Raw genomic sequence first — 27884 nt, forward strand, 5'->3', positions numbered from 1 at the left:
GGGCTGGCTGTAAGGAAGCGGGTTTCTGTTGCAGTAAACTCCCCCTCCCTCCCCCCCCCCACTTTTTGCCTGATAACTGATGCACTTTTCCTTGGTGTGCCCTGGGCTCCTGCCAATCTGGTGCCCAGGGCCTGTGTTCCTTCCCTAAAAAACGGCCTAACAGCCAAAACCCAATTGGCATCTCTGGTCACATGTCAGCCCCTGGAAATTGTACCCTAGGTACCCAGGGCCTTGTGACCAGAGAAGGCCCCTAAGGGCAGCAGCACTTATTGTGCCACCCTTAGAGGCCCTGTACCCTGAGATACAAACACTGCCTTTGCAGGCTGAGTGTCTTGGTGCAGAACAAAACAAAGTCGACATGGCCCACATCCCTGTGTGCCACGCCCACAATACACACTGCCCTGGCATACCTCAGTCACCCCTTTAGCTGGGTGCCCTATGCCAGTGGTGTGGGCACAGGTGCATGCGCCCTGTGCACCTACAGTACCCAGGTCCATTCCTGTGCACTTTAAGTGCAGTGCTGCCAATAAGAGTATATGGTGCTGGGAGGTCGTCAACACGAACTCCACAGCACCATGATGGCTACACTGAAGACTGAGAAGTTTGGTATCAAACTCCTCAGCACAGTAAGCCCACACTGATGCCAGTGTGGGAGTTACTGTAAGATGCACGACAGAGGGCAACTTAGAGTTGCCCCCTTAACCTAACCTACAATCCACGTCTTGTCTGAGGGGCTGCCTAGGCTTCCACACAGCAGACATGTTACTGGACCCCTGGGTAGAGAGCCATCTACTCTCCTGGGCCTGCAACAATGCACATCCTGGGAGAGGTGCTAGGTCTCCTCACCCAGGATAGGCAGGGGAAGCTTTAAAGGCATGCCACCTTTGTGAGCTTCTCCAGGCCACTTGCTGTACTCAGCAACTGGCCCCTACCGGTTCTGACCCCCACTCGGGCGGGAAGACTGTCCGGAAACCCCAAGGAAGGAAAGGGGGTGTGCCAGCCTCTGCCAACCCCACCCTCAGGTGGGGGAGGCGAGGTGAAGCACATCTCTGGGCTCTCGCCATCTTGAAGATGGGGAGCCCTGCCCAATCAGGACTTGGCTACTGCCCCCCTCCCACAGGAGAGTGGCAGGATAGGGGGTGTACCCACCCCAGGGAAGATACCCATTGGTCCCTGCCCTTTACCTACCTGTAACGCCCCTAAATTTAGTATTTAGGGGCACCCTGAACCTTCCTTCCTCAGATCCAGATTCCGAAACAAGAAAGAAGATCAAGAAACAAGACGACCTGCCGTGCAGCTGCTAACAAGAGGAAGACACCAACTGATTTGGCCCCAGCCCTACAGGCCTGTCGACCCTCGAACCTGCTAAACCCCCAGCGTCTCCAGTGGTCAGAAACCTCAAAAACCCCGGAGGACCTGACTGCCTTGTGACTAACTAACTGGGACTCCCACGAGCAGTGGTACTGCTCAAAGCAAGTAATAAGCCCCTGGCATCAGCCAGGAACTGCGACTCTTGCACACTCTGCACCCGCCAAGCCTGGCCTGTGCCGGAGTGGACAAAGACCACGAAGACTTCCCCCCGGCGAATGTGACCCCGAACCCAGCACCCAAGGACACACCTCGATGCTCCTGACAACGCCTGCAGCCTTAGAACCAGGGACCCCTCCAACCAGGACCAGCAGAGGGTAAGATTTCCCAACGCCAAAAGGCACCCTGGCGCCCTGCGGCCCCCTGTGCCCAACTCCTGGGTGCCTACCTATCCTCCAACTACCCAACTTACCTCTCGAAGTGGTGGACGCACCTGAAGAATCTTGCAGCCTTTGTTCGTCCTTGAGCTTCTCCTTTGAAATCCATTGAGCGCCCGTCGGCTCAAAATCATCCTGCACCCAGCCGCTCGAGTGCCCCTGGCAGTGCAACCTCTACTCTAATCTACTTTCCCACTTGCCCTGAGCAAGTGACCAGGAGCCCAGCTCCAACAGCCGCGTGGCCTGCTAGCCAGCATCCACCAACCAAAGGCCTCCTGCCTCCCATAGGATAACATTGGGCCTAACGCACTCTGCCCCCGGCTGCCCCTGTGCCGCTGAGGGTGTAACAAGTGTGCCTACCTGACCCTGGGAGACCCCTGAGTCTATGCCCAGAACCTTAACTCTGCCAGTCGAGTACTTACCCAAAAGTACTTAACTCACTAATCTTCCATAGGGTAACATTGACTGGTTTCACTTGGAAATTCTTCTAAGAGTCGAGTTTTGAAACTTTAAAATATTCATCTAAAATCAGCCGAATTACGAAAACAAATTTACTCACCTGTTATCAGGAGAGATCCCAGTGCTGGATCTTGGTGCCCAGCACGGACCCTGAAAAGTAATTACAACCGTACTTACCTATAACTTGATTTTCCTTCCATAGGATAAGATTGCCTGGGTTTCACCAGAAATTCTTCTAAGTGTCAATTTTGCAAACTTACAAATATTCGTTAAAAGTCGGCTGTATAACAAAAACACATTCTTTCAACTGTTTACAGGAGATGCCCCAGTGCTGGATCCAGGATCCAACACTGAGTTAGAAAAAGTAACAATAACCCCACTTACCTGCTAAGTGAATTTCCTCCCATAGGATAACATTGGTGATTCTATGTGAAAAGTGTCAACTTTTAAAATACAATAATATTAATTAAAAATCACAAGTGTAACCAAAACGTTTTTACTCAACTGTTTACAGAAGATGTCCCAGGACTGAATCTAGGATCCAGCCCTGTGGTAAGAAATGTAATCCAAAAAGTAATCAATTGCATTTAACTAGAAATTCTCATTGAGCTCAATGTTATATTGTGTTTGAAATTGTGTTGCCTAGTGCAACAACGGTAACTATTGCATTCAAAAGTCTATTGCCTATTGAAAGTATTTATCTAAAGCATCTCATTCTGAGAAAGTATATTTTGATACCTATTGTTGGTTCTAAAATAAAACAACTATATATTTTTATACAAAACCATTGGCCTAGAGTTCAGTTCTTGAGTGTGTGAGACCATTTGCTGACTGAGTGTGTACAACAAATGCTTTACACTGTCCTCTGATACTGCCTTACTGCTCGACCAAGCTACCACTTTAGAGAGTAAGATGATATCTAACTTTAGCCTCTGCCAAACCTCTGGGGACTGTGCACACTGTACCTATTTGGGAACAGTATATACAGAGCCACTTTCTTACACTGGCCAAGGACTTGATTAACCTTAAAGAGGCCTACCCTGTCACAAGCAGATGTAGCTAACACCCAGGCCTGCAGCCTTCTTTTGTCCGTCCCTCCAGCCAGAACAGCCTCTATCCCATTGGGTCTCTTGTTACATCACAGTGTCAGACCCTGCTTGATTGCCAAGACCTCAGGTTTTTGTTTCACAGGTCTGCTGGGTTTAAATATAAAATTTGGGGCGCACTTCAAAGTAGGAAAACAAAATGCAATAACAAGTTGTGTGTTATCACTTTCTGGTTGCTGAAAGCTGAGCACTTGATGAGACTACAGTCTCGGAGTATGTTTGGAGTGCAGATTAGGGTTAGATGAGGGAGGATACTGGGATTACCATAGTACACTCCCTACGCACACCATGAGCCCACAGATCCCACGTTTAGTGTGGGTGAAGACATCCGCCATCTTGAAAATGTGCATAGTGGGTAGTGTTAGTCCCAGGAACCTGAACCCCATTGGTTAGGACATCTACAGTGGTCATTCTTACCCACTAGCTCATAAATGCAGCCTCTCCAGACACCTACTTCAGAACACTCCTGGACCTGTGGAAGATCTGAAGACTGAAACAGCTGTCTGAGAGACGAGCCTAGAAGGCTAGTTCTGTTTTCTCTTGTGCCCATGAGAATGAAATGAACTCCAAGGGTCATAGAGATGTCCTCATGTTAACAGGGACATCAGCTACAAGAGGTATTTTCCTGCAACTGGCCAGTGGCACATGAACCTGGACTTGACCCTCTTATTGGCCTATGCCTGACACCTTGTGAGTCAGTAAGTGCCTCTCCTGAGGTCCTGGGGCCTTTAGAAGTTTACTTCTGTGGTGGATTGAGACTTAAAGTACTAAAGTCAGAAGGTAAAATCTTTGACTAGGATGAACCTGGTTATTGTATCTGACCAAGCTCCATCATGGTTAGTGTCAAGTTGCCCTATGCCCTGTTCTAAAGCAACTATCATTGGCATTTTGGTTTCATTTTGTTTAATACATTTCACTCCATTTATTTCTAATTTGCTTTGGGATTTTTAATATTTTTCATGTCGACTTAATTACTGTTTTAGTATTTCATAATTACCTTACCATTCCCTCTAAATTAAGTCTGTCAGCTCCGTGCCATACCTACCAAAGGGTGAACTTAGATTAATTTGGTAAATTTAAGGGTTCACCCTGACAAGGATTGTCTTTATTACTTGAGTTGGGGACTTACCACCATCAACTAAAAAGCCAATTCCTGACAGCCACCAAGCAAAGCTTAGAAACAAGAGGTCCCCATGATCTATCTGTCCTAAATGGATTAGGACATCAATTGTATGCCACCAATAAGTACAGTTTGAGTAAAGGTGCTTTACAGGTAAGTAATCCATGCAATCAAAGGTAAAAGAAAGAATAAAAACAGCAAATCACAGTGTATGCAACTGCCTTTCAAAAGGTATCCCTCCATGAGAATTTCAAAATCTCACAGTGTAATAGCAGTTTGTTAGGCGCTGTAAATGTTATGTTACCTGATTTGCTACAGTAAGATTGCTTTCTTGCTCCCATTTCTCTTGTTCTGCTCTTACAGCTGCTTTATACTCTGCAAGACTAGTTAATTCTTGTAACCATCGAGTGTGGGCATTATTGACAGCTGCTTCTACCTATAAGCAAATTAAAAATAAATTAGAAAACTGAATTCTCAATGTTGTGAAATATAAAAATAATAGGTTATGACATTATTGCTGTTGGTTTTCATTTAGGAGAATGTTTTTCAAGTCAAATGCATTGGCCTATATTCTGGTAAAATTCATGTTATAAAAAAGGGAGAATTTATTGGTCCTAACTCTGGGGGCTGGATGGGGATAACTGACTTTACACAGTAAAATTATTTTACAGCAACTGTGGAACTCAGAATCAAAACCTTTCAAACACGACAGAAAGTTACATGAAGGAGGATATACTGAGCACACTGCTTAAAGTTTATCATCATTACACTAACGCCTATTCATTATGGTCACAGTCAGTTCTCCTATAACGCTTCATCCCTCCTCTTGTTCCCTCTAGCACTGGTAAAAATGTGCCCACCTTTCAACTGGAATATCCTGTTAAGTGTACCACAGAAGTAGTACACTTATGGAAGGCAAACTGCAGATGAACATTATGACATTGTTGTTCCCTTTAGATAATCTGACTACTTCAGATAAGTCTTACTTATGAACGTGCATGGCTGGGTATTATAAGTGCTACTTCTTAAACACCTCCCTCTCTGCATCCACCAACCATGATTTCAGTACACTGAAATCTCCAAACAACTCAGGAGAAAGATAGAGCGGATGCACCAATAATTTAAAGTTACTCCCCATAGCGATTCTTGTAGGGACAGTCCTAAATACTTTCTTCTTTGCTATGACTTGCCATACTAGCCTTCTCATCATTTGTGGGCTAAACTGAACGAAAAGGAATTCGAGAAAAAAGCTAGAGACACAAAGAGAGCCTGAGCGCAGAATGAGCTGGTCTAGGACCAAGTTTTCAAAATGGAATTTGTCCTCTATGGGCCAAAAATTAACTTTATGTCTTCTGACCTACCAAAAAAGGCATTCAAATGAACAAGTTATTTACCGTTGGTAACGCCTAATCTGTGACTATCTAGCTTCATATTCCTTACCTTTGAATATTCCCTATCATATTGGATCCGGAAAATCTTGAGCAGTACCTCTGGGTGCTGTTAGGTGCCTTCAAGCGGCCTTGCATTGGTGGCCATTACAAAAATGGGGTGACCCAGTGAATTAAGGACCTGGGTAAAATCTTGGTACAAACGACAGTGGTCCTAAATTAATGATTCATACAAAGTGGCAAAGGCACTTACATTAGTTAAATGATCTGCTAAGTCGTGAGCTGGGGAAAAAAACAATTATAAAAAGCTCACAATATTCAATCTAACATTTGAATATAAACCACAACATCCAAAATATAAATCACCAAATCTTTACTTCATTTGGACAATTCAATTACAATTTTTATTATAGTATTAGACTCAAGGTTGCTCCAGAGGGAACGTGCAATAGGTGCAAGTGCTGAAGGGTGAGTATGTGAGGAAAGGAATAATAGAGCATAGTTGTAAAAGATATTTTTTGAATTTACAGAAGTGAACGGTTTGTAATTCACCGTCACGAACAAAACCTGGTCACGTACACAAATCACAACAATTCATGTTACATAATTAATTAGAGACAATTCAATCGTCTGGCACGAAGAAAATTGGCGTGTCCCAGGTAGGAAAAATGGCAACGCCCCCCCCCCCCCTTTCCTACCTGGGACACGCCAATTTTCTTCGTGCCAGACGATTGAATTGTCTCTAATTAATTATGTAACATGAATTGTTGTGATTTGTGTACGTGACCAGGTTTTGTTCGTGACGGTGAATTACAAACCGTTCACTTCTGTAAATTCAAAAAATATCTTTTACAACTATGCTCTATTATTCCTTTCCTCACATACTCACCCTTCAGCACTTGCACCTATTGCACGTTCCCTCTGGAGCAACCTTGAGTCTAATACTATAATAAAAATTGTAATTGAATTGTCCAAATGAAGTAAAGATTTGGTGATTTATATTTTGGATGTTGTGGTTTATATTCAAATGTTAGATTGAATATTGTGAGCTTTTTATAATTGTTTTCTTCCCCAGCTCACGACTTAGCAGATCATTTAACTAATGTAAGTGCCTTTGCCACTTTGTATGAATCATTAATTTAGGACCACTGTCGTTTGCATTGGTGGCAGCATCTACGGTGCCTGTATAGGCGCCGTCCAAGCAAGCTGACTTCAGTTCATGACTATTTCCATGCCAAAGGAACAAAGCCACATCAGAAGGTTTTTTGACCAGTGTGCAGATTCTAAGTCCTACAAGGTCCTTGTTAGCTGGAAAGTCCAGTTTGCAGAACAGTAAAGATGGAAGGGTCAGTAAGGAATTCTGAGGCTAGATAGTCTCTGCAAGGTAAGACGTTAGTGAACGTAAGTAACCTGTAACCTGATAGAGACTTGTAGCCACATATTCCTTACCTTAAAATATATACAAAAGAAATACCTCCCCAGAGGTGGGCCTGTGAACTAGCTCAGGGTCAGCGGCTTTCCCTTCTACCTTCTTCATCCATACCTGACAGTGGTGCCCAAGGCATCACTTCTGGGCTGTGGCAGCCATCTGGGAGAGGTGGACTATTTTATATGGGAGTGCATTCCACATCTTTGGTACCAGATGGGCAAATGATCTACCCCCCACCTGGCTCTTTTGGCTCTGGATGTCCTAAGAAGCTGTTGCTGAGCTGATCATAGATGCCTGGTCGGAAAATATGGCAACAATGGGGCGACCCTGTGTCGCTCAGAACCTGGGTATGTATATAATGAGCTTTTTTTTCTTTTGAATATCATTTTCCTCAAAGCAATTGGGTTCTTCCCGACAGAACCATTGTAGCTCATGAAAAAACTGTGACGGAGTCTAAAATTAGCATTCACAGTTAGATGTGGGTGAGCCACCAAAGCCGTCTATGGGTCAGCTCGAGGCCCTGTTGGACACTCCGGCACAAAAATAACCAAGCCTTCTTATGGTCACTGACTGCCTTCCATACTATGAGCTCATGCTCCTAGATGCCCTCCATCTCTACTGCTGCAGCAGTTGCGCTGTGGTTTGTAGAGGGGCAGTAGTGAACACATGTGCAAGTGCAATGAAAGTGCTTGGAGAGGGAGGTTCTCTTAATGATTTTTCAAACAGTCGCTCTCTAAGCACATTCACAGTGCTCTACACGATCTTGACACTCAGCCCACCTGTACTGCTGTCCCCATCCCCAGAGGGTAATAAATATGTAAAGGCCTGTGATGGGAGCTCTTTGTCAAAGGCTGTTGCACCCCCAGCTCTGCACTTCACTTGTGTGGATGCTAAAACGTGCAACAGTTGAATGACTGGAACCTACAGATCTTTGCTCTGCTAATACGTGTAGTTGCCCTCACTCTGGTGAAGTGCCTATGCAGAATTGGTGGCTTGTGTTCACACCATCTGGGTTGTAGGCACATTCATGAGGCCATGTCTGTGCTCAGTCAGTGTTAGGTCTGCGTCCTCACAATAAGTGTCACAAGTGCACATGTAATATGGTTTTACATGTATTTATGTACCACCTGGTATGTGGACAGTTTGTGTAAAAGTTGTATGCAGACATAACTCCAGAGAGAAAGTGTTGGTTGAAGGTGTGTGCCTGTAGTGTTTTGGTTTTTGTGGTCTTTAGGTAAACCTAAAAATAACACCACACAGGCTGCTGGGGACACATGCCTTTCTTTGGGGTGATGCAACAAAAAGGCACGCTACGTTTCCTTTAGTCTTTGACTGTCCTGCGCTGCTGCTTTCTCTTTCAGGGGTTCAGTGTACAAGCAAGAAAGTGTGTGTGCCGGTGTTTGTGTGCATGCGCACATAGCCAGTGTGCTTTGATTTTAAAAACATAATTATACATAAAATGGGAGACACAAATAATTGCCATCTAGGAGCTGAACTGCAGAATGTGAAACAAAGAAACCTGTAATCAACCCAGACTCCCCGCTTGACCAAGCTATGTGATCCTAGGTAATTACTTTTCAATTGTGCCTCATTTTCCGTCATCATATTTAAGATCACCTTAAAATACATTATTTCTGAATGTGTGCTGAAAAAATGCCAATCTTATGTTGCCATTTTTAATTGTTCCAAAGGTGACAAAGAGATGATTGAGGACCTGTTTGTCACTATGGAGCTTATAGTTCATGTTTTGAAAATTGCCTCAAAGAAGATTAAGAACAGTTTTCAGCAGATATGCTCTACAAAAGAGAGACCAAACTGCTTAAAGAAGGGGAAGCTTCATGCTTTCATTCAGAGGCTGCACAAAGAAGAAAATAAAACACTCTGCTGAAAACATGGGTCTTTTAAAGTAGCTTATTCGAAAAGAGGGCTGTAAACCAGAGTAAGGTGGGGGATTACCTTTTTCTGTGGCAGCCTGCACGCTTCTAGAGGGACCCTGGGTGTTGGGAAAGGTAGGCTGTGGCAAGGCGCATAGCCTACAAGGAACTTAGGTCAGGCAGTAAACCCCAGCAAATGCAGGAGGTCTACTGTAGTCTGGAGGTGGGTAACAACTACCAGCAGCTAGTCGACGTAGAGGACGACTGGTACTACTGAACTCAGCAGATGTACTGCAACCACAGCCATCACCTTCGTGAACACCCAAGGGGCAAAGCAGAACACAGCAAACTGGAAAGGCTCCTGGCCCACCATGAACCGAAGGCAACGCATATGGGCCTGCAGAAAGGGGATGTGAAAAAAGGCATCCTGCAGGTCCAAAACTTCCATCCAGGATCTAACCAGACTGAACCTGGGCAAGTGTTAGCATCCTGAATTTCTTGTTCCTCAGGAAGGTATTAACAGGGCACAGATCTAGGAAAGGGTAGAGGCCTCTGCCTTTCATTGACACCAAAAATTAACAGGAATGGCAACCACAACCTACTACTGATGCCGGCAACCACTTGATGGCCCTCTTGGCCAAAAAAGCCTGCACTTACTGACACAGCATCGAGATGTGGTCGATGTCAGCCGATCAGAGGATGGTAGCAGGACCGGCATTGTTTCTGTTATGTGGATTTGTAAAGTGCGCTTCTCACCTGAGGGGTACCCAGGTGCTGGAGTAAATAAGCAGGCCAATTGGACTTTTAGTTGAACAGCCAGGCTTTTAGTTTCTTGCGGTCCTGATGTGACGTGGAAGGTCGTTCTAGGATTTGCCTGCGAAGTAGGAGAAAGAGTGTACTCCCTGTAAGGAAATGTCTATTTTTGTATAGTTGCCCTCCAGTTGTTCGACTGATGCTACTGGCTTTTCACATCAGAGTGCATTGAAGCCTGCTAATCAGATCTCAGTGCCAGTGCCCTGACCCTAAAGTGTATGTCAAATTGGTAGCACCCAAATGGAAATGGCCAACTTACCTGTAAGTCCCTAGTATATGGTACCCTGGCACCCAGCGTATGTAAGTTAGAGGGGTACCCGAGGGCTTGCAGCACTGGTTGTGTAGCCCTGGAGGTCCTTAAGTTTAAAAAGTATCCCAGTCCGCCACTGCAAACTGGTGGAGCAGGCCTATTCTGCTAGCCTGATTTTGCCATTGAAAGCAATGGGAAAGCCACTCCTTCCCCTGTACATCTGTGTAAGTCAACCCTCTGGCTGGCCTACCGAGTCCTAAGACAGGTTGCAACAGATGACATGGGCAGGATAGGTGTTTTACACAAAACCACTGTTTTTACTGTGGAAAACGTAGTCACCTAATTGGTGAGTACATGATTACATGCTGATCCCTCAGCTGTGCTAACTCCTGAACGGTGTGACTAAAATGGGTACACCAAGGTATTAAATAACTTACTACATTGAGCCCACCTTGTATCTCAAGTCGAAATTAATGTAACTTGTTGCAATCGTTCAGCTTTTGAAAGCTGCCACCTTGTTGCGTTTAAAACCCCTGTGCCTTCCCTAGGGTCATGTGGCAGCTTTCTGCCCTCCTGGAAAGACGTGCCAGTGACTCTCAGGAAGGATAACAATGAGGGATTGAAGAGCAGGGAGGTGCTACCTTCCTCCTGCAGGAAGCTACTTAGATGTTACCCTCAAACAGGAGGCTTCAAAGGAGAAGTCGCCTTTGAAGGGCAGATGAGTCACACTAGGGAGGAGGGCTGCCCTACTGCTTAGGCAGACAAGTTGGCAAGGGGAGCCGAAAGGGGAAAACCAGTTGCCAAACCGGTTTCCCTAGGGGCGTGTAGGCCTGAGGTAGCTACACCCCAGGGGTGGCTAGGTGGGCAGAATGGTGCATCCTGGGAAAGCCAGATGACCCACTCCACAGGAAGTGGTCACGAGGTGAGAGGGAACCTGGTAGCCCATTGCCTACCAACCGCATCATGCCCTGGGGGCATTTTCTGAGCATAAGAGGGGCATCCCTGGCAGCCAGACGTCAGATCTCAACTGACTTGGAAGGACCGAAGAAAGACTACCCTGCTGCACCAAAGGACCAGTAAAGAGAGACTGCACTGTCTAAGACTGCACCTGGTGGCTAGCGAAGACGAGGACTGTGCCCTGCTTAAGGGGAAGCTGTCTCCAGAGCTCAGTCAGGCAAAGATTACTCCAAGAGCCAGCTCACTGGCCTCCTGTTTGCAGTAAAGGGACACAACAGCTGAGAAGCCTTCTGAGGCAAGTCGCTAACCTAAAGTCTTCAAGTCACTCCCACCGCGCCATGTAGCACCAAGGACCTAGACCCAATGCACAGAGTTGCACCAGAGTTCACGGAGTGCTGTGGGAGAGCTGTTGGGACTCTTCCTGCCTGCACACCCGAGCGGACTGTGAAATTGTGCGTATATTGATGTCTAGAGTCACGGCGAGCAGTGAAAACGAGAGCTGAGCAGTGCAGCTGTGACAGCGTGCACGGTGCTGGTGAGCGGATGGGGGAATTGATAGACCATTCAACATGGAGATCCTTCCAGTTTGAGTTCTGACTGCAGACTCAGCGGGAGACCAAGGACAGATCTTCTCCCTCTGAAGACTTACACACAGTGAGCAGCTCCACCAGGGTGATCACAGGGTGAGACGTTGCTGGCTGGCACAGTGCAGGGTTGGGGCACCTGATATTTTAGTTGTGCGGCGTGGTGACATTCTGGGGAAGAATACGGATTGATAGTAGATCACAACTTTAGAAGGCAATGTATCGATCCAGGAAAGATTGGCCTGTGACAGCGACAACTGGCGACTGGTAGTCCAGTGGCGTATAGACATCAACCTGACTGGGGGGTGGAGCTTGCGAGCTGGAAAATGGTTGCTTCAGCTCGTAGCTCCGGGCAGCCGCTGAACTATCCTTCAACTATCCTAGTTCTGCGGACTCACCTTGTTCGGAAACAACACGGAGCGGTGATCCGATGATGCAGGCTGTAGTTTGAGCTGTCTTGGAGACCCCTGTAACGCTGGTACGTGGAGCGGTGAGAGGCTACGAGTCTGCGGCCTAGGAGCGAGTGCGAGACCCCGGCCTGAAGTGCAGGGAACGGGAGGCGGGGACTGCGCGTACCTCGGCTGGGGTGCGCTACTCTCCCCCACGGTCTGGGGCGTCCCCTGGGCCATCCGTGACAGCTGTGGCCCCATTGTCTTTGGGCCGGTGGTGCTTCACCCTGGGGGCACTGGGTAAGCCAGCGAAGCAGCAGTAAAGTTCCTGCGGCAGCCTGCAACGACTGAGGAGCGCGTGAGCACGTGCACTCCGGCCCGCCTGCCGAGATAACCGAAGAGAGTCGACTGGGAACTGCCAACCGTCACAAGTCTATAACCGATTTGCTCTGCCCTGCGGATATCGAGTACAGCCCTGACGGTGGTCAGTGGGTGTGGTGTGCCTAAAGGTGGACAATGTACACAACGCGCCTGGGTTGGGAGTGAACGTGGCCTGGGAGAGCTATAAAATACCCAGTGCACATTAAGATTGCCTCAGAGACACTTTTACTTGTGTATAGGTTCCTGTGAGTGGTGAGAGGAGGGCACTGGCTGCACTGGAAAATAAATGCTGGTGCATGGTGGACTGCTGGCGCTATTTTTGCGACGCACGCAGGAGTGAGGAGCGGTCAGCTACTCCGGATATGTAAATGACGCTGCCATTTTAGCTACGGGCGCCAATGGCAAAACTCGCAGTGCCTAGGGAAGCGGCATGTGCCTGCCAGAACTGAATTAACGGAGACGCAACAAGCACAGCGAAAAGAGCGCCTCACTTCCTGCCTGCACACCCGAGCGGACCGCGAAATTGTGCATATATTGATGTCTGGAGTCGCGGCGAGCAGTGAAAACGAGAGCTGAGCAGTGCAGCTGTGACAGTGTGCACGGTGCTGGTGAGCACATGGGGGAATTGATAGACCATTCAACACGGAGATCCTTCCAGTTTGAGTTCTGACTGCAGACTCAGCGGGAGACCAAGGACAGATCTTCTCCCTCTGAAGACTTACACATAGTGAGCAGCTCCACCAGGGTGATCACAGGTTGAGACGTTGCTGGCTGGCACAGTGCAGGGTTGGCGCACCTGATATTTTTGTTGTGCGGCATGGTGACATTCTGGGGAGGAATACGGATTGATAGTAGATCATGATTCTACGACCCTTCAGGAGGAGCAGGCTGCAGGGGCACGGAATAGACCGGGAGTGCGCTCGACTTAAACTGCAAGATCGCCTGTGAGGTCGTGCCAGAGAGGGGCGCTAAATAGCTTGCAGCTGTGCTACGCATGAGTCCTGACCACCCCTGATACAGTTGGCATAAAAAACCCACTATACGAATCGTGTCATCATGGGTAGAATAGATCGCTTCCAGCCTAAACTCACGTTTGACACTAAGAAACCGAAGGGTCGGAATGCTTCTACAGAAGACGATGACACTAACCAAGACACAGTGCCTGAGGAAATGTAAGGTGATATCCGTTCAAAGCTGGTTTTAATGGAGAAGAACCTCCAGGGTAGTATGGCAGACCTGGGCGCGAAAATAGACGCACAGGATGGACAGGATGTCTGAGAGGCTTGACAAACACGCAGAGTGTCTAGACATGACGAAGCGCAGGGTCACGGAGGTACAAGAAGCGCAGACGTCGATGGACTCGGAACATAAACAAATGGGCAAAATACTACAAATCCTCCAGGATAAGGCTGAAGATTTGGAGGCGCGATCGCGCCGCAATAACCTACGGATCACGGGGGTACCTGAACCAACACCAACAGGTAACATGGAGAGGTTTGTGGAAAAGATGCTAACCACACTGTTGGGTGAAGAAGTGTTCTTGACGATGTTTGTGGTAGAGAGAGCGCATAGGTCGTTGGGCCCCCGTCCGCCGCCGGGAGCCCCCCCCTCGGCCCATCATTGCGAGAATGTTAAACTACAGGGACAGAGACTCGACCCTAACAGCAGCCCGGAAGAAACAATCATTGCAGTATGAAGGTGCGGCCATCTCACTATACCCAGACTTTACGGCACGTGTCCAGGAAGCATGTCGACAATTTGCACCTCTGTAACAGCAAATGAGAGACTTGAACATAGACTATGCCATGCTCTATCCTTCCAGACTAAGGATTAACAGGAATGGGCAATCTCAGATTTTCACCGACCCTAAACATTTGCAAAAAGCTTTGAAAGACTGGTCTAAAGAGAAACGCTCTAGCCCTAACAGAGAAGAAACGTTGGGTGCGGCTGGAGGCAGCTTAGACGAGCAGGATTGAGTTGAACAATGATGAGTTATGTGAGTTTAAACGTGCAATGATACACAGTAGGGTGATGGGGTTGAAAGAGTGCCAGAGGGGGAAGGAGACAGGGGGTGGGGGAGGACAGGGGGCAATATATTGTTGATCGGGGGGTATATATTATTTTTTCAGGGCAGCCAAAGCTGGCTACATAATCTGAACTATAGTGGTGGTTACATTGGGGGACTGAAGAAGCTGTTACCCACGAACTGTATACCTAATGACTGAAACGTCTATATTCGCAGAACTACGAAGGTGAGGCGTTGCTTTGTGGGCTGCTCGAGTCACCCTTATTACTTATGTTATACTCAAGCTTGCAACATCTGCCCTTTGGCGTATCACAGTGTTTTCCTCGTATTAGGGGGAATTAAGGATACCATTTCACTACGCACCTTGTGAGTTAAACCTTAGCGGTGGAGTGAGGTGTTTGCCCATGGGAGACACGATAGTCGGTGGCATTTTAATTTAGGAGAAAGCTAATATTTTTATGAAAGGTATATGATAGAAGTAGAACAACAATATATATGCTCTACTCTTTTTCAGAAATTGTTTACTCTTGGAAACTGTTCAGAGCACAGTACAAAAAACGACAAGCGGCTGCCTGTCGTCTGAAGGTAACAAATCCTCAAATAGGGGTTAGACTAAAAAACCTTAGGGACCAACACCCTGACGAATGCCAGTACGACTCTTGTGAGCGTTTGAGTTGGCAGAAACATGTTGGTACAAGCAGCTGGGATTTAGGGGTCTTTACCTCCCCAAAAGAATCCCAACAGTTTACTTTTAAATTCTGCCAGGAGGTGAAAGGAATAAAATTGCATACAGTCTCCTCCTAGGTAGTTTTAGTATATCTTTCTTTAAATCTTTATTTCGGCAATATTTCAGCCATAAAAGAGTACACAACATATTATGCACATTAAAATTACACTGGTAAAAGAGCATCTAAAAATGACATAGGCAAATGCAAATCAGGGATGAAAAACAGTGTCAATGTTAATGTTGCTTTTTGGGGCACACATTGGATCTGTAACTGACGTTGCACAAGTAGAGAACATGCCCGGCTACTAGGCAGTATTAGATAATATAAAACTCCTTTTAATCCAGAAAGCATGCAAATATTTGGCTAAGGCAAATACAATGTGACCTGCAGTTTCAGTCTTAAAAACCCTTAGTGCGTCCGAGCATTTCCTAAAACCAAGGTTCCTACAGATAGGTACAATCCAATTCTGCCTTGCTCTGCTATAGAGTGGACAGAAGAAAAGGATGTGGCTTTCATCCTCTTTAATCATGTCACAACCAATACAGTGTGAGGACCTAGTCGGGTACCATTTGCTTGTTAAACACGCTAAGGGGAGTGCACCAAACCTCCATTGTATGTATAGCTTCCTAGCCATAACAGGGAAAATTACATCCATAAAATCTTCAAATGAATAGACTGATTTGATCTCTATAAATGCTTTCACCATGGTACCATTCTTTGAATCATGGAGCCACGCATTAGAGCATCGAGATCGGTATAACTCGGTGAATGTTTTCCCAGGCATCTCTCTGCAAGCTATTGCTGGATTCACCCACATATCTGCAAGACCCAGATTCGTAAATTCATCTTTGATGTATGAGAGCCAGGGGATATGTGCTGCCCTGCCTAATCTCAGTATTTCTTGGAGCTCTGTTTTGTACTGCTCCAGCTCGGGGGTCAGCCAGATCCTCCTCCAAAACCTGAGAGGTTTGATGGCTAGTTCCTCCTGGATGGGGAGTAAACCTAAGTCAAGCCTCAGCGGTAGTAGGGGTGTACTTTGGGGGAGCGCGAGCAGTTGTCTCAGGAAGTTGTTCTCAACCTTAGTTAGTCCTGGTCTAGTAGCGTGCCCCCATAGTTCCCCTCCGTATAGTGCAGCCGCTCTGGCCCTCACCTTATAGATTTCGAGACTAGGGCTGATGGGTTTAAAAGTAGAGGCATTTGTCATCTTTAGAATTCCCCCAGCTATTTGGGTCAGTTTAAGTTGGGATTTTGCAAGATGTGGGCCCCAGGAAAGTTTTTCACCTAGGGTAACACCAAGGTATTGGAAGGTGTGAACTCTCTCGAGTGCAACTGAATCAAGGGTAGGTGGTGGCCTAGTGTGTATCGGGGGATTAAAAATCATGTATTTGGTCTTATCTACATTGATCTGTAGTCCGTGCTCCCTACAGAAGTTGCTAAATCCCTCCAATATACGCTGGATGCCCATTGGTGTCTTGGAAAGGAGCAGGGTGTCATCCGCAAACATTATGGCTGCTACTTTCCTGCCTGCCAACCTGGGTGCATCGTTGTTAGGGACTGCATCCAGGCTGGCAATCAATCCGTTCACAAAAATACAGAACAGAGTAGGGGCCAGGACACACCCTTGCCTAACTCCCTTGTTTACAGCAAACCTGTCAGACAATACACCTCCTCTTGCACACCTGACCTGGGCAAAATTCTCAGTGTGTAGCCTCACCAATATACCCAGTAGGGAGATGGGTACACCCAGATCGCGTAAAACAGCCCAAAGTTTGCCCCTAGGAACAGTGTCAAACGCAGAGCGTAAATCAACAAAAACCATGTGGAGACTGCCACCCTCCAACGACACAGTCTTCCAGTATAGCATTACTAGGCGGAAGATCTGGTCCATGGTAGATGTTTTACTTCTGAAACCAGCCTGATAGGGAGAAAGGATATCATTCTCATTGATCCAGTCCTGCAAGCGATCTAAAATAAGTCTTGCCATTATTTTTTGGGGGACGTCAATGAGGCTGATAGGCCTATAATTAGCGGGGAGCAGGGGAGAACCCTTCTTATATATCGGTACGATTTCCGCTCCCAACCAAGAGTCCGGGACCTCCGTACCGTGCAAAATTGAGTTGAAGAGTGCACAAAGGTACGGTGCCCATATCTTAGGCTGATCTTTGAGCAAATCGCCGGGTATCTTATCTATGCCCGGTGCTTTAACCATTGCCAGTTTCCCTATGGCAGTCATAACATCATCTACGGTGAATTCCAGGGCTTCGGCATCCCCCACAGACGAGAGCCGGAAGGGCAAGAGATCTAGATCAGAAGTGGCAGCGTAAAGAGATTTAAAATGGGATTCCCACACCCCCGGGTCAAGATTAGCTTCAATGGCATTACGGGGTTCCGCACACCCAGAATTCACAATGGCCCAGAATCTACTCAATTCCTTATTTGCGAGGGCCGATGATAGACTTTCCCATCTCTCCCAATCCCAATCTATCTTAGCCTGTTTTAAAACTTGTTTGTGGGCATCCCTAAGTGAGCAGATTGTTAGCTTGTCACTGCCGGTTTTGATGGCATTAATCAAAGCTGTTTTAGCTCTCCTGCATTCGGCATTATACCAGGATGGCGGGTTAGTCCTTGGTTGCCTAGCAGGAACTATAGGGTTTAAAAAGCCTGCAAGGGTATCAACTAATTCCCTGTGAACATTGAGGAAGCGTGCAGAGTTATCCTCGGACTGCCCTTTGTCCCAGATGTCACTTGCCAGCTTAAGCAAGGGGAGAATAGATGAATATAAGCTTGGCAATGCATCCCGCCTTTCGCATAGGGTTTCGCACTTAACCCTCCTCCTGTTGTTGGTGAGAACCAGTCCTAGTTCAACAGTTGGTTCCAAATGGGCTTTAACAGAGTATGGCATTTCCATTCTCAGCAGTAGGGCGTTATGATCGCTATCCGATCTATTCACGACCTCCAAATCCATAATTTTAGACCATAACCTAGTCTGGACCAAAAAGTAGTCCAGATGAGATTCGTGGTCTTTTTTGTTGTAAGTGCATTTGGATGGAATGTCCGAAGGCATTCGGCCATTAACCGCCCTAACTGAAAACTGCAAGGTTAGAGTCATGACCTGGATGGCCAATGGGGTCCATGCCTTTGCATAGGTGGACCTGCACTGTGGGATACCCCAAAACTCATCTTCTTCCTGCAATGCCCCCTCACCCAGCCCTGGAAGGGGCTCAAAGTGGCAATTAAAATCTCCTGCAATCACACAGTTAATATCATGGTCCAAGGATTCCAGGAAAGATGATAGTTCCCCTACGGTGTTTGATTCTTTAGCCATAGCAGTAGGGCGTGAATATACATTCACAACTGCCAATTTATATGAGTTGGGCCAGGACAGTTGGACACAAAGAATGTCGTCCGAATTGGTCTGGACCAAATCCACACTACAGCCCAGGTGTACACCTATCCATGTTATCAGGCCACCAGAAGGGCGGCCCTTGCCTCCCCACCGAGCTGCGATGTTAAAGGAAGCGAACCCGGCTCTATGAACCACCTCCCTGGCCCAGGTCTCCTGCAATAGAATCACGTCAGCAGTGTCCACAAAAGAGCCCCATTCGGGACATGCTAGCTTATTTGTTAGGCCTGCCACATTCCATGATAGTAAATTCATACATTGGGGGCGAAGTATGTGCTGGGATGGGGGATCTGGTACAGACGAGATGCTACTTCTCTGCTGGGGATCAATTCTCCCTCCAAAGATGGAACTAGCGCTATGGGAGGGGGCTGACATTGGAAGGGAAGCAAAAAACTGCAGGGGGTGCGCTTGGGGATTGCCATTGATGCTACTGTATCTGGTCTCCCCTATGCTAGTGGTGCAGCCCATAGTGTCAGGAGTCAAATTCCCTTCCTCATGCAGCCCAAGGGGCTCTAAACCTAGAATACTGTCCCCCGTAGAACCCTGAGCTACCTGAGTTGACTTGGCCAGTCAATCGACCTGGTCGAGGCAGCTAAACCTATTTGTACAAATAGGGTAAGCCCATTCTGCGTCGGAGGGCAGATGCCTTGATTTCCCAGCACCTCCCCTTTGTCTATGCGGAATGTATGTCCAGCCGCTCTCTTCTATCCTCAGATGATCGTTTGGGTAGAAGTAAGAGAGGGGGCGCACCCCAATGTTCGTGTCTAAGCGGGGTTTTTTCCAGTTGCAGATATAATCTGCTGTCCTGGCATCCCGAAAGTTAACTATGACACAATCGCCAGTTAAGTTTTTAGGAGTGTGCCCTACCCACCCCACCCTTCTAACCATAATAATCTCACAACTAACCTGCGGTGGCAGGGGCCTATGGTTTGAGAGCCAGTGGATTACCTTGTTTTTTAGGTTCAGGAACTCCTCAGTGTTATGATCATTAATTTCAGGAACCCCTGTTAGGACTACCAAGTATGGACTAGCTTCCGGGGGCAAGTCTATTCTAGAAATCATCCTAGTAGCCTTATCCTGGGTTCGCTTTCTCACTGTCCTCATGTTATCGCTATTATTACCCAAGGGGGCCTCTCCCAAGATGTTACTATCTGTGTGATGGTCCGTAAAAGGCCTAGCTTCATGATGTTCTAGTGATGGAGTGTTTGGTGTAGCTGGAGTTGTCAGTGATATAGCTTTCGGGACAGGTGGTAGCCGTGGAGCTATGCAATGGGCCGACGGGACTGGTAGGGCCCCGGCTATAGTGGTACAGTGGCAATTGCAAAAGCATGCGGGGAATACTTTATTGTTGTTAGCACCCTCAGTGTGATCCTTAATTCCTTGTTCAAGCTTAGTCAGAAGGGTGACTATTCCCTCCAACCTGGATTCCAGGGGTGCCAGTAGCGCGCGCAGCATTAGATCTAATTGTTGCGGAACTATTGCGTCCCCTTCTGACTGTGTCATCAATTCAGACAGGGCTGATGCCTGGACAGGGTGATCCCCAGAAGGCTTAGAGGAAGACGAAACTGGAGGGAGGGTGCAGCTACCCTGACCATCTCTAGCCACCAAGTCTGCCACTAAAGCTACACCATGATGTGCAGATTTAGCTCCCCCTGGCTTAGAGCGAACTTGCCTGGTGGCTTTTGGCTTGGAATTTGCGGACAACCCTACCTTAGTGGCCCTTTTTTCCCGTAGAATCGGTCCCGACCTAGTCACTGGAGGGGATATAGTTCTAAGGTTGACCACAGGGTCGTTATCACTATAAGCTTCACTGCTAGAAGTCTCATCAATAAATTGGGTGAGAGGGAGGGCATTACTAACAGTGCCATTTGGGGTGCGTGCAGATGCGAGGAGGCCCAAAGAAGATCTTCTTGCTTGGGCCAGATCCTGCGACACTCTGCGCTCCATGAGGACAATACCCTGGTCAATCACCGAGTTGGCTCTAACTATGAATTGATCTAGTGTACCAGTGAGATTTCCTTTAGTCGCATGGTTCCTACCCTCTTTAGCTGCCATGCTCAATTAGAGTACAACACAGTGCACGATTAATCTAGTATAGCAGCGGTGTGGCCTCCACAAGACAATACGGACAATACAGCCACATGCAATGGAAATGACAAGTGAAGAACACATACGCGCTAGAGCCGTAGGTGAAAGAGGGGTAGCCCGGTCCGGTCTCTCACGGGCTACAACGGGCCCGCCCTTGGCCCGGGCTTCGCCCGCGCTGCGATCCGCGCTGCGGATTCACGTGGACATAGTTAAATAGTAAGGAGGGCGGGTCTTCGGGAAGAGGAGCAGGTGAGCCTGGTTAGCGGAGCGCAATGCTCGCCGGTCCTCGCAGTCCCGTTTTGTTCCGGTGATCCTGGAGCCCCACAGCAGCGTAGCGTCCTTGGACAGGGAGGAAAAAGGAAACCCAACCTCCGTAACACAATCCGAGTCTTTAAGTGGTGATGGAGCCTTCGAGCGGCTCCCGCGCAGCGGGGGCCGCGAGGCGTGGCGTGACGTGAGCAAGGTGGTCAACGGGAAGAGGAGCAGGTGAGCCTGGTTAGCGGAGCGCAATGCTCGCCGGTCCTCGCAGTCCCGTTTTGTTCCGGTGATCCTGGAGCCCCACAGCAGCGTAGCGTCCTTGGACAGGGAGGAAAAAGGAAACCCAACCTCCGTAGCACAATCCGAGTCTTTAAGTGGTGATGGAGCCTTCGAGCGGCTCCCGCGCAGCGGGGGCCGCGAGGCGTGGCGTGACGTGAGCAAGGTGGTCAACGGGAAGAGGAGCAGGTGAGCCTGGTTAGCGGAGCGCAATGCTCGCCGGTCCTCGCAGTCCCGTTTTGTTCCGGTGATCCTGGAGCCCCACAGCAGCGTAGCGTCCAGCAGGCATGCCTCAGTTGAATCCTAGCTCCTGTTTGGCACAGAGATAAATCAGCTAAAATGTGAAAACAGAGCAGCGTTAGATTGAGACGATGCCATCAATAACGCAGCAATAGCACAGGAAGAGACATGCACTTGCAGCGCCTGACACACCTCTCTGAGCTGCGCGGGCTCTACCCCGCTGTGTCCCGGTGGGTGGCTCTATCGCACTTACAACGGGGCAGCTCAGGGCGTCTGTGACAGCACTAACAGCCAGGCGTTTCTAATCCGGCCTGCTCTGCCGGACTGTTTTAGTATATATGTCTGCACCCTTTTGGTCCCTTCTTGAGGGAATATTTTTCCTTACTTTGTTTGTTGTCATTATTTGTATTTGTTATCACCTTCCATCTTTCTGTGACCTCACCACTACTTTCTTCATCTCTGAAAAAACATTGCGCTCCGCCCTCTGTGTTGGTCTGCACGGGGGCGTTTGACGCGGCCCAATGATGAAGCATGACACTGCAAAGTGTGTGAGGGCAGTACTATAAAAATATAGCTTTTTCCTTTTCACAATCATCTTAGGTTCTGATAGTAAGGGACAACAGTGCGTGTCTTTCCCACTATCATGGTTACCTGTTATCAAAAAGTTTGGGTAGTTCTTCTCTGTAGAGTGAGTTCTAAACGTTTGTTAGGGGAGTCAGAGAAGGCTAAAGCTCTCCCTTATATCTCTTCCTTGTGATAGTAGAAGTTAGCACGGCCGCTGAGCCGTAGAGATTTTTTACAGGGAATTCCTGTTTACCTCCTTAAAATTTTTTTTCGGAAAGTAGTTGGATTATAGACTACTTATGGAGGAAAGAGGCCTCACCTATGGGGACGAAGCCGCCACTAGGATTTTATCTTGTCCCTCCCTTTTGGGGGACGCCACACTCACCCAGGCTCTGACACAGGTAGAGGGTTGGGACACATTGACTGAATTAAAGAGGACCCAAGTAAAAACCATTTTACATGGAGCAATCCTCACGGAATATCTTCGGGCAAATGCTGCCCCAGGGGGATTACTCGTGGTGAATGAACCTCTAATTTTTCAGGATAATGCTTCATTCCGAAAAGACTGGTCTTTGATTGCGTGGAGATGCTCCAGAGACTGGCTCATCTTAATCATTGACACGGCGAAAAAGATCTCTGATGATCTTTTGATGCAAATCCAAATAAGCGAGGACAATTTAAAGACATCAATACAGATCTCTGTGTTTAAGAAAAAACTAGAGGAGACGAATAAAACAGTTAATGAGTATAAGGACTATCTCATGAATTCAAAGGTGCACAAATTACAAAAAGACCTGAAAAAATTTTCTAGAGAGAAGGTGTATCCTTATGTGAATGATGAATATATCAAACTAAAGGAGTATAAAAACTTACAGAAGAAGACTACCAAGAACCAGACTGATACATCTAGCTCTGGTAGCGAAAGCAGTGATGCGGATTATCGACCAAGATTTAGGGGTAGGGGCTGGGCAAGGGGATTTTCACGTCCTTACCACCCACCACCTCAGATGGGATTTGGATGGCCTCCCATGTACCCACCTATGGGTCCACCTCAATTCTTTCAAAATGAATACCCACCTTTTTAGGTCTCGCCTGCGAACGCAGCGCGAAGCGCTGCTCGCAAGCGAGATCTATTGTTGCTGACTTGCTTCGGAAGTGGGACAGGAGATGGGCACGCGCATGGTCTCGGCGGATTTGAGTTGGTGTACGCGCTTCCAGCCACGCGGCTTGCACATCTCCTGTCCCCCTTCCCTCGCAAGCCAGCATGCAGTTTCACTTTCGTCCTCACCATGTGCACGCTCACGGGTCTCTTTCAGTCAGCCGATGTGCACCCGCAGCGTCTCTTCTCTGGCGATCTCAGCACTTTTGCGCGCTCCCCCACGCTTTCAATTTCGCAAGTCCTCTCTGCTGTTGTTTCCCTTTATTTCCGTCTCCCCCTCTCTCTCTCGCCGGCTCTGTTTCTCCCTCTCGCTGTATTTTCCTATTTGTAATAAACTCTTTTTAATGATCTCTTTTAGCTCCTTCTCTTCCAGTCTTTCTCTGCCTCGCCGTAGCTGTCTCTCCTCTCTCCACATCCTGCCCTCCTCTGTCCCTCTCCCCCCCCCCCCCCCAGGTCTCGTATTCCCTCTGTCTGCCGTCAAACGCCCTCCGCAGGGTGCCGAGCGCCTGGAGGCGGGAGTTAAGTTTCACACACCGAGAAGGGAAGGAGATGCGGCGGCTGCCAGCGCTCCACACACCCGGCATGTGAGTACCGATTCAGTCCTTATCCGGTCCGTGCCCCCTCAGCGCCCCTATGCTGCCCGCGCGGATCCCGAGGCACCTTTTGGGGGTCTCATAGTGACGTGAGGGCAGCCTCGGCCCTCTGGTGGGGAGGGATCGCCTCCCTACCCCTCAACTACAGCGAGGATCTAGGGCAGACACCGACCCAGAGCCGCGTCCTCCCCCCCCCCCACCAGGTACCCTCCTGTTGTCAGCCCTGGGTGCCCCGACCCTCCCTGCCAAGGCTGCACACTTTTTTTTTTGCAGTTTTATTTAGCACGAACTCGACCCGAAAGTATCAGAGCTTTAAATGAGCACCGGCTGTCTTACAGAGGGACTCATTCATGTTTAGGCGCGGTCGAGTGATTTGCCCAGGACACACAGGATGTTTGAGCCTCGCGCCAGACTCGAGCCCGGTTCCCCAGCTACAGAGTCGGCCGTTCAGCCACACTTGAACCCTTTGGGGGACCCAGTGTGCGACTGACCTGACGGCTCTGCTGTCTGAATGACTGACAGTCTCAACCTCTGTTTGTGTAACTGAGGGCTCGGATTGATCTGTGACTGATACTTCTGACCCCTGTGATTAGTTCTGTGTGTGTGTGTGTGTGAGGGGGAGACAGCTTTGGGACTGACAGTAATAACCCCTCCATGACTGACAACTCTGGCCACTGTGTGTGTGTCTGTCTGCTCTATCCTCTTTCTGACAGATTGGTCTGACTGTACAATTGACAGTTCAGACCAGTATATGACCGACTGCTGGGACCTCTTTGGAAACAACTGACCTTTTGTGACTGACAGCTCTGACCTGTGCACTACTGACAGCTCTGGCCTGTATACGACTGACAGCTCTGACCTCTGTGTGACTAACTGACCTTTTTGTGGCTAACAGCTCTAGCCTGTATACAACTGTCTGTACTGGCCTGGATTCGACTGTCTGCTCCGGCCTGGATTCGACTGTCTGCTCCGGCCTGGATTCGACTGTCTGCTCCGGCCTGGATTCGACTGTCTGCTCCGGCCTGGATTCGACTGTCTGCTCCGGCCTGGATTCGACTGTCTGCTCCGGCCTGGATTCGACTGTCTGCTCCGGCCTGGATTCGACTGTCTGCTCTGGCCTGGATTTGACTGTCTGCTCTGGCCTGGATTCGACTGTCTGCTCTGGCCTGGATTCGACTGTCTGCTCTGGCCTGGATTCGACTGACTGACTGACTGCACTGCCAGCGCTCACCCGTATACAACTGACAGTTGTGATCTGTGAGAATGACTGACCTTTTTGTCTGACTCCCCTTACCTCTGGGCCAATCACTGACCTCTTAGTGACTGACTGCTCTCACCTGCATATGACTGACAGCTCTGACTGTGAATGACTGACTGACTTCTTTGTGACTAACGGCTCCGACCTGTATATGACTGACCTCTGTGTTACTGATTTCTGTGCGACTGACACCTCTGCTGGATGGGTGGCAGGTGTACTACCCCGACTTGTGTCAGAGAATGAGTGTGTGTGATGGACAGACTGCCTGGTCTCTGTGGGGCGGACAGGCCACACAGGCAGGGAAGCCATGCCGTGGAAGCTGAGACCACCTTTCCTGGGTCTACCTGCACGTGCGCTCCAGGGTCAGGATACAGTTTGTTGTCGCTGGTACTCACACACAGTGTAGAAAATTCACAAGCATCTTTATTCAGTCCAGCCAACAAAAAAATCAAAATCTACTAGAACTAGTGAGCATTTGTTCAAAAGACAGCTTGCAGGTGCCTCTACTACTCCATCACCAAGAAACGGTAAATTGCAAAATAGAACAAGCATTAAAAATGCAACAGGTCTCGCCTTTTATTAAGTTAAAGCCATTTGCATTGCTATACAATACCATTAGAAAAGCAAATGGCTTTAACTTGTTTTAAAATGCGCTCCAAGCGCGGCGCGGCGCGCTTTAAATGTACAACATGCAATTTATCTGAAAGCTTCCATGTCAATTGCAAGCAAAACAAAGCCGTGGCTGGTAACACGCTATCCTTTAAACTGCAATTGATTTAATTACAAGTGAGCGAATGACGCACGAAGGGAAAAAAAACGCGTGCAAATACTGAAACGCAGCATACTCACTTTATAGTGCACCATACCACCCCCTGAGCTGCCAGATGCCACTTCGGCTACTACCGCTTTCGCCACCGCGCTCGTATGTTCAGTGTTTGTTGCCGCTCATCGCCTCAGCTACCGCTTTGCCAGCGTTCGCGCATGCGTAAGCCACTGACTCACTCACACCTGTGGCTCTAAAGAGAAGGCGGAGGAGTAAATTGACAAACTAGACCACATACTACTAAATAGCCAAACAGGTGTGATGGCCATATTGGATGTAGCTTTACTTGCTCCGTGATTAGCTACCCAAGTGACCTTGCGGACGTGTCCCTTTTATAGGAGTTTGTCAACTAATGCTCCATCTTGGCCACTGAGCTCCCATAAAAGCAACTGGAGAGAATTGTTATTAAGAGAAAACGAGTGGACTAAGAGGATCCAGGTATCAATTGTGCAAGTAGACATGGCTGGTAACATGCTACCCTTTAGACTGCGATTAATTTAATTATATCACTTTATATCACTTTATAGTGCGCCATACCACCCCATGAGCTGCCAGCCCCCACAACACTTTTCACCCTGGACTCTACGTTTAAATAGCCGCAAGTGTTTCCAGGCAAGGCGGCAGCTACATGTAATTAAATAACTGCTCTGGTGGCTCCTTTTTTACCATCATCTCGGACTCTGCATGTTTTTCCTTTGCCAAGCGATCAGCGGAGCTCCTTTCAAGGAGGGCGGGGGGCTTCAACTTCATTTAATCTCCCCGTCCTGTACCCCAAAATCAATTCCAGCCAGAGTATCGTAAGATTGCAGCAGCCATGTCGAGCTGTATGTGTAAAGGGCGGCAGCTACATGCTACAAGTAAGTGACTTAGTAATTAAATAGGAGCATTTCTTTTCAGCATGAATTTAAATGTTTTCCATCTTGGTTGGTACTTTTGTGAGCTCCGTGATTATGTACAAAATGGTATGTCTGAGCTGCTTTGTATGTGTTTTGAGGAATGCTATCTTTTACCTTCTGCAGTGTTTATGTTCACGAGGACTTCTAAGAAACATTGGCATCTCTGCAACTACATGTCCAAATGTAGCTCCGGGGGCTTTCTATATAATTTCTTTTTTTTGTGCCGTTTTTTACAGCGCGAAATCGACCCCAAAATACTGGGGTGCTTTACATGAGGGATAGTTACATTACACAAGGGCACATTCATTTTTGGTAGGCACGTGAAGATTAAGTGATTTGCCCAGAATCACAGAAGCATTTGCAATGTAATGTGTCTCGTATTACTGAAAGTTTGAGCTATTGGTGTTGCTAATAATAGTTCCATTATTGTTAGCAACGCCAATAGCTCAAACTTTTAGTAATGCGAGACCTATTGCATTGCAAATGCTTGTTTAGAGAGAGGCAGGGGGAGGGGGAGAGGGAGGCAGAGACCACAGAAAACCCAACGGGTCCAATGGGAGGACATGAACCAGCGGATCACACGCAGCATGGCACGGGATGCGGAACCAAGCACCAGCAGGGAACACACTTAGTAATGAATCTAAGTAGTAGGTCATTAACAGAAACACAAGAAATGGTCCTTTCCAAAGGACTGGGATTTGTTCCAACAAACCAGCCAGACCTTTTTAAGCTCAAATGTGAATTGGCTGGTTTTTTCCGAAGTGTACGTTTGAAGGTATTTTTCGAAGATAAAGAGGTCCAGGAGAAAGGGGATGACACAGGGTTAAGAAATCATTCGACCTTTGTTCCTAGTACAGGACAATTACCCCCAGAGGTGGTTGTTTTTGAACAAGCAGTACTGAGGGAAGCTGAACTGTTGGAGAATTCCGACAAGATAAAATCGTTCTCTAACCTCTCTAAAATTGAGAGGGAAGCTCTAAATAAACTAAGAGATGACCCTACACTCACAATAAAACCTGCTGATAAGGGGGGAGCGATAGTGATTTTGGATAAGAATGTGTATAATTCTGAATGTCT

General features: G+C 47.9%; 1 protein-coding gene across 2 annotated transcripts in view; it reads right to left on the reverse strand.

Annotated features, from left to right (window-relative positions):
- Positions 1 to 27884, reverse strand: part of CEP152 (centrosomal protein 152) — a 725831-nt gene that overhangs the window by 222010 nt on the left and 475937 nt on the right. For both annotated transcript variants that reach the window (XM_085644215.1, XM_085644214.1), the window contains exon 20: positions 4735 to 4866. In XM_085644215.1, coding sequence (XP_085500341.1) covers positions 4735 to 4866 — 132 coding nt within the window. The remainder of the gene's footprint in view (positions 1 to 4734; positions 4867 to 27884) is intronic.

Source organism: Triturus cristatus, chromosome 3_1, assembly GCF_964204655.1.
Source record: "Triturus cristatus chromosome 3_1, aTriCri1.1, whole genome shotgun sequence".
Classification (NCBI taxonomy): domain Eukaryota; kingdom Metazoa; phylum Chordata; class Amphibia; order Caudata; family Salamandridae; genus Triturus; species Triturus cristatus.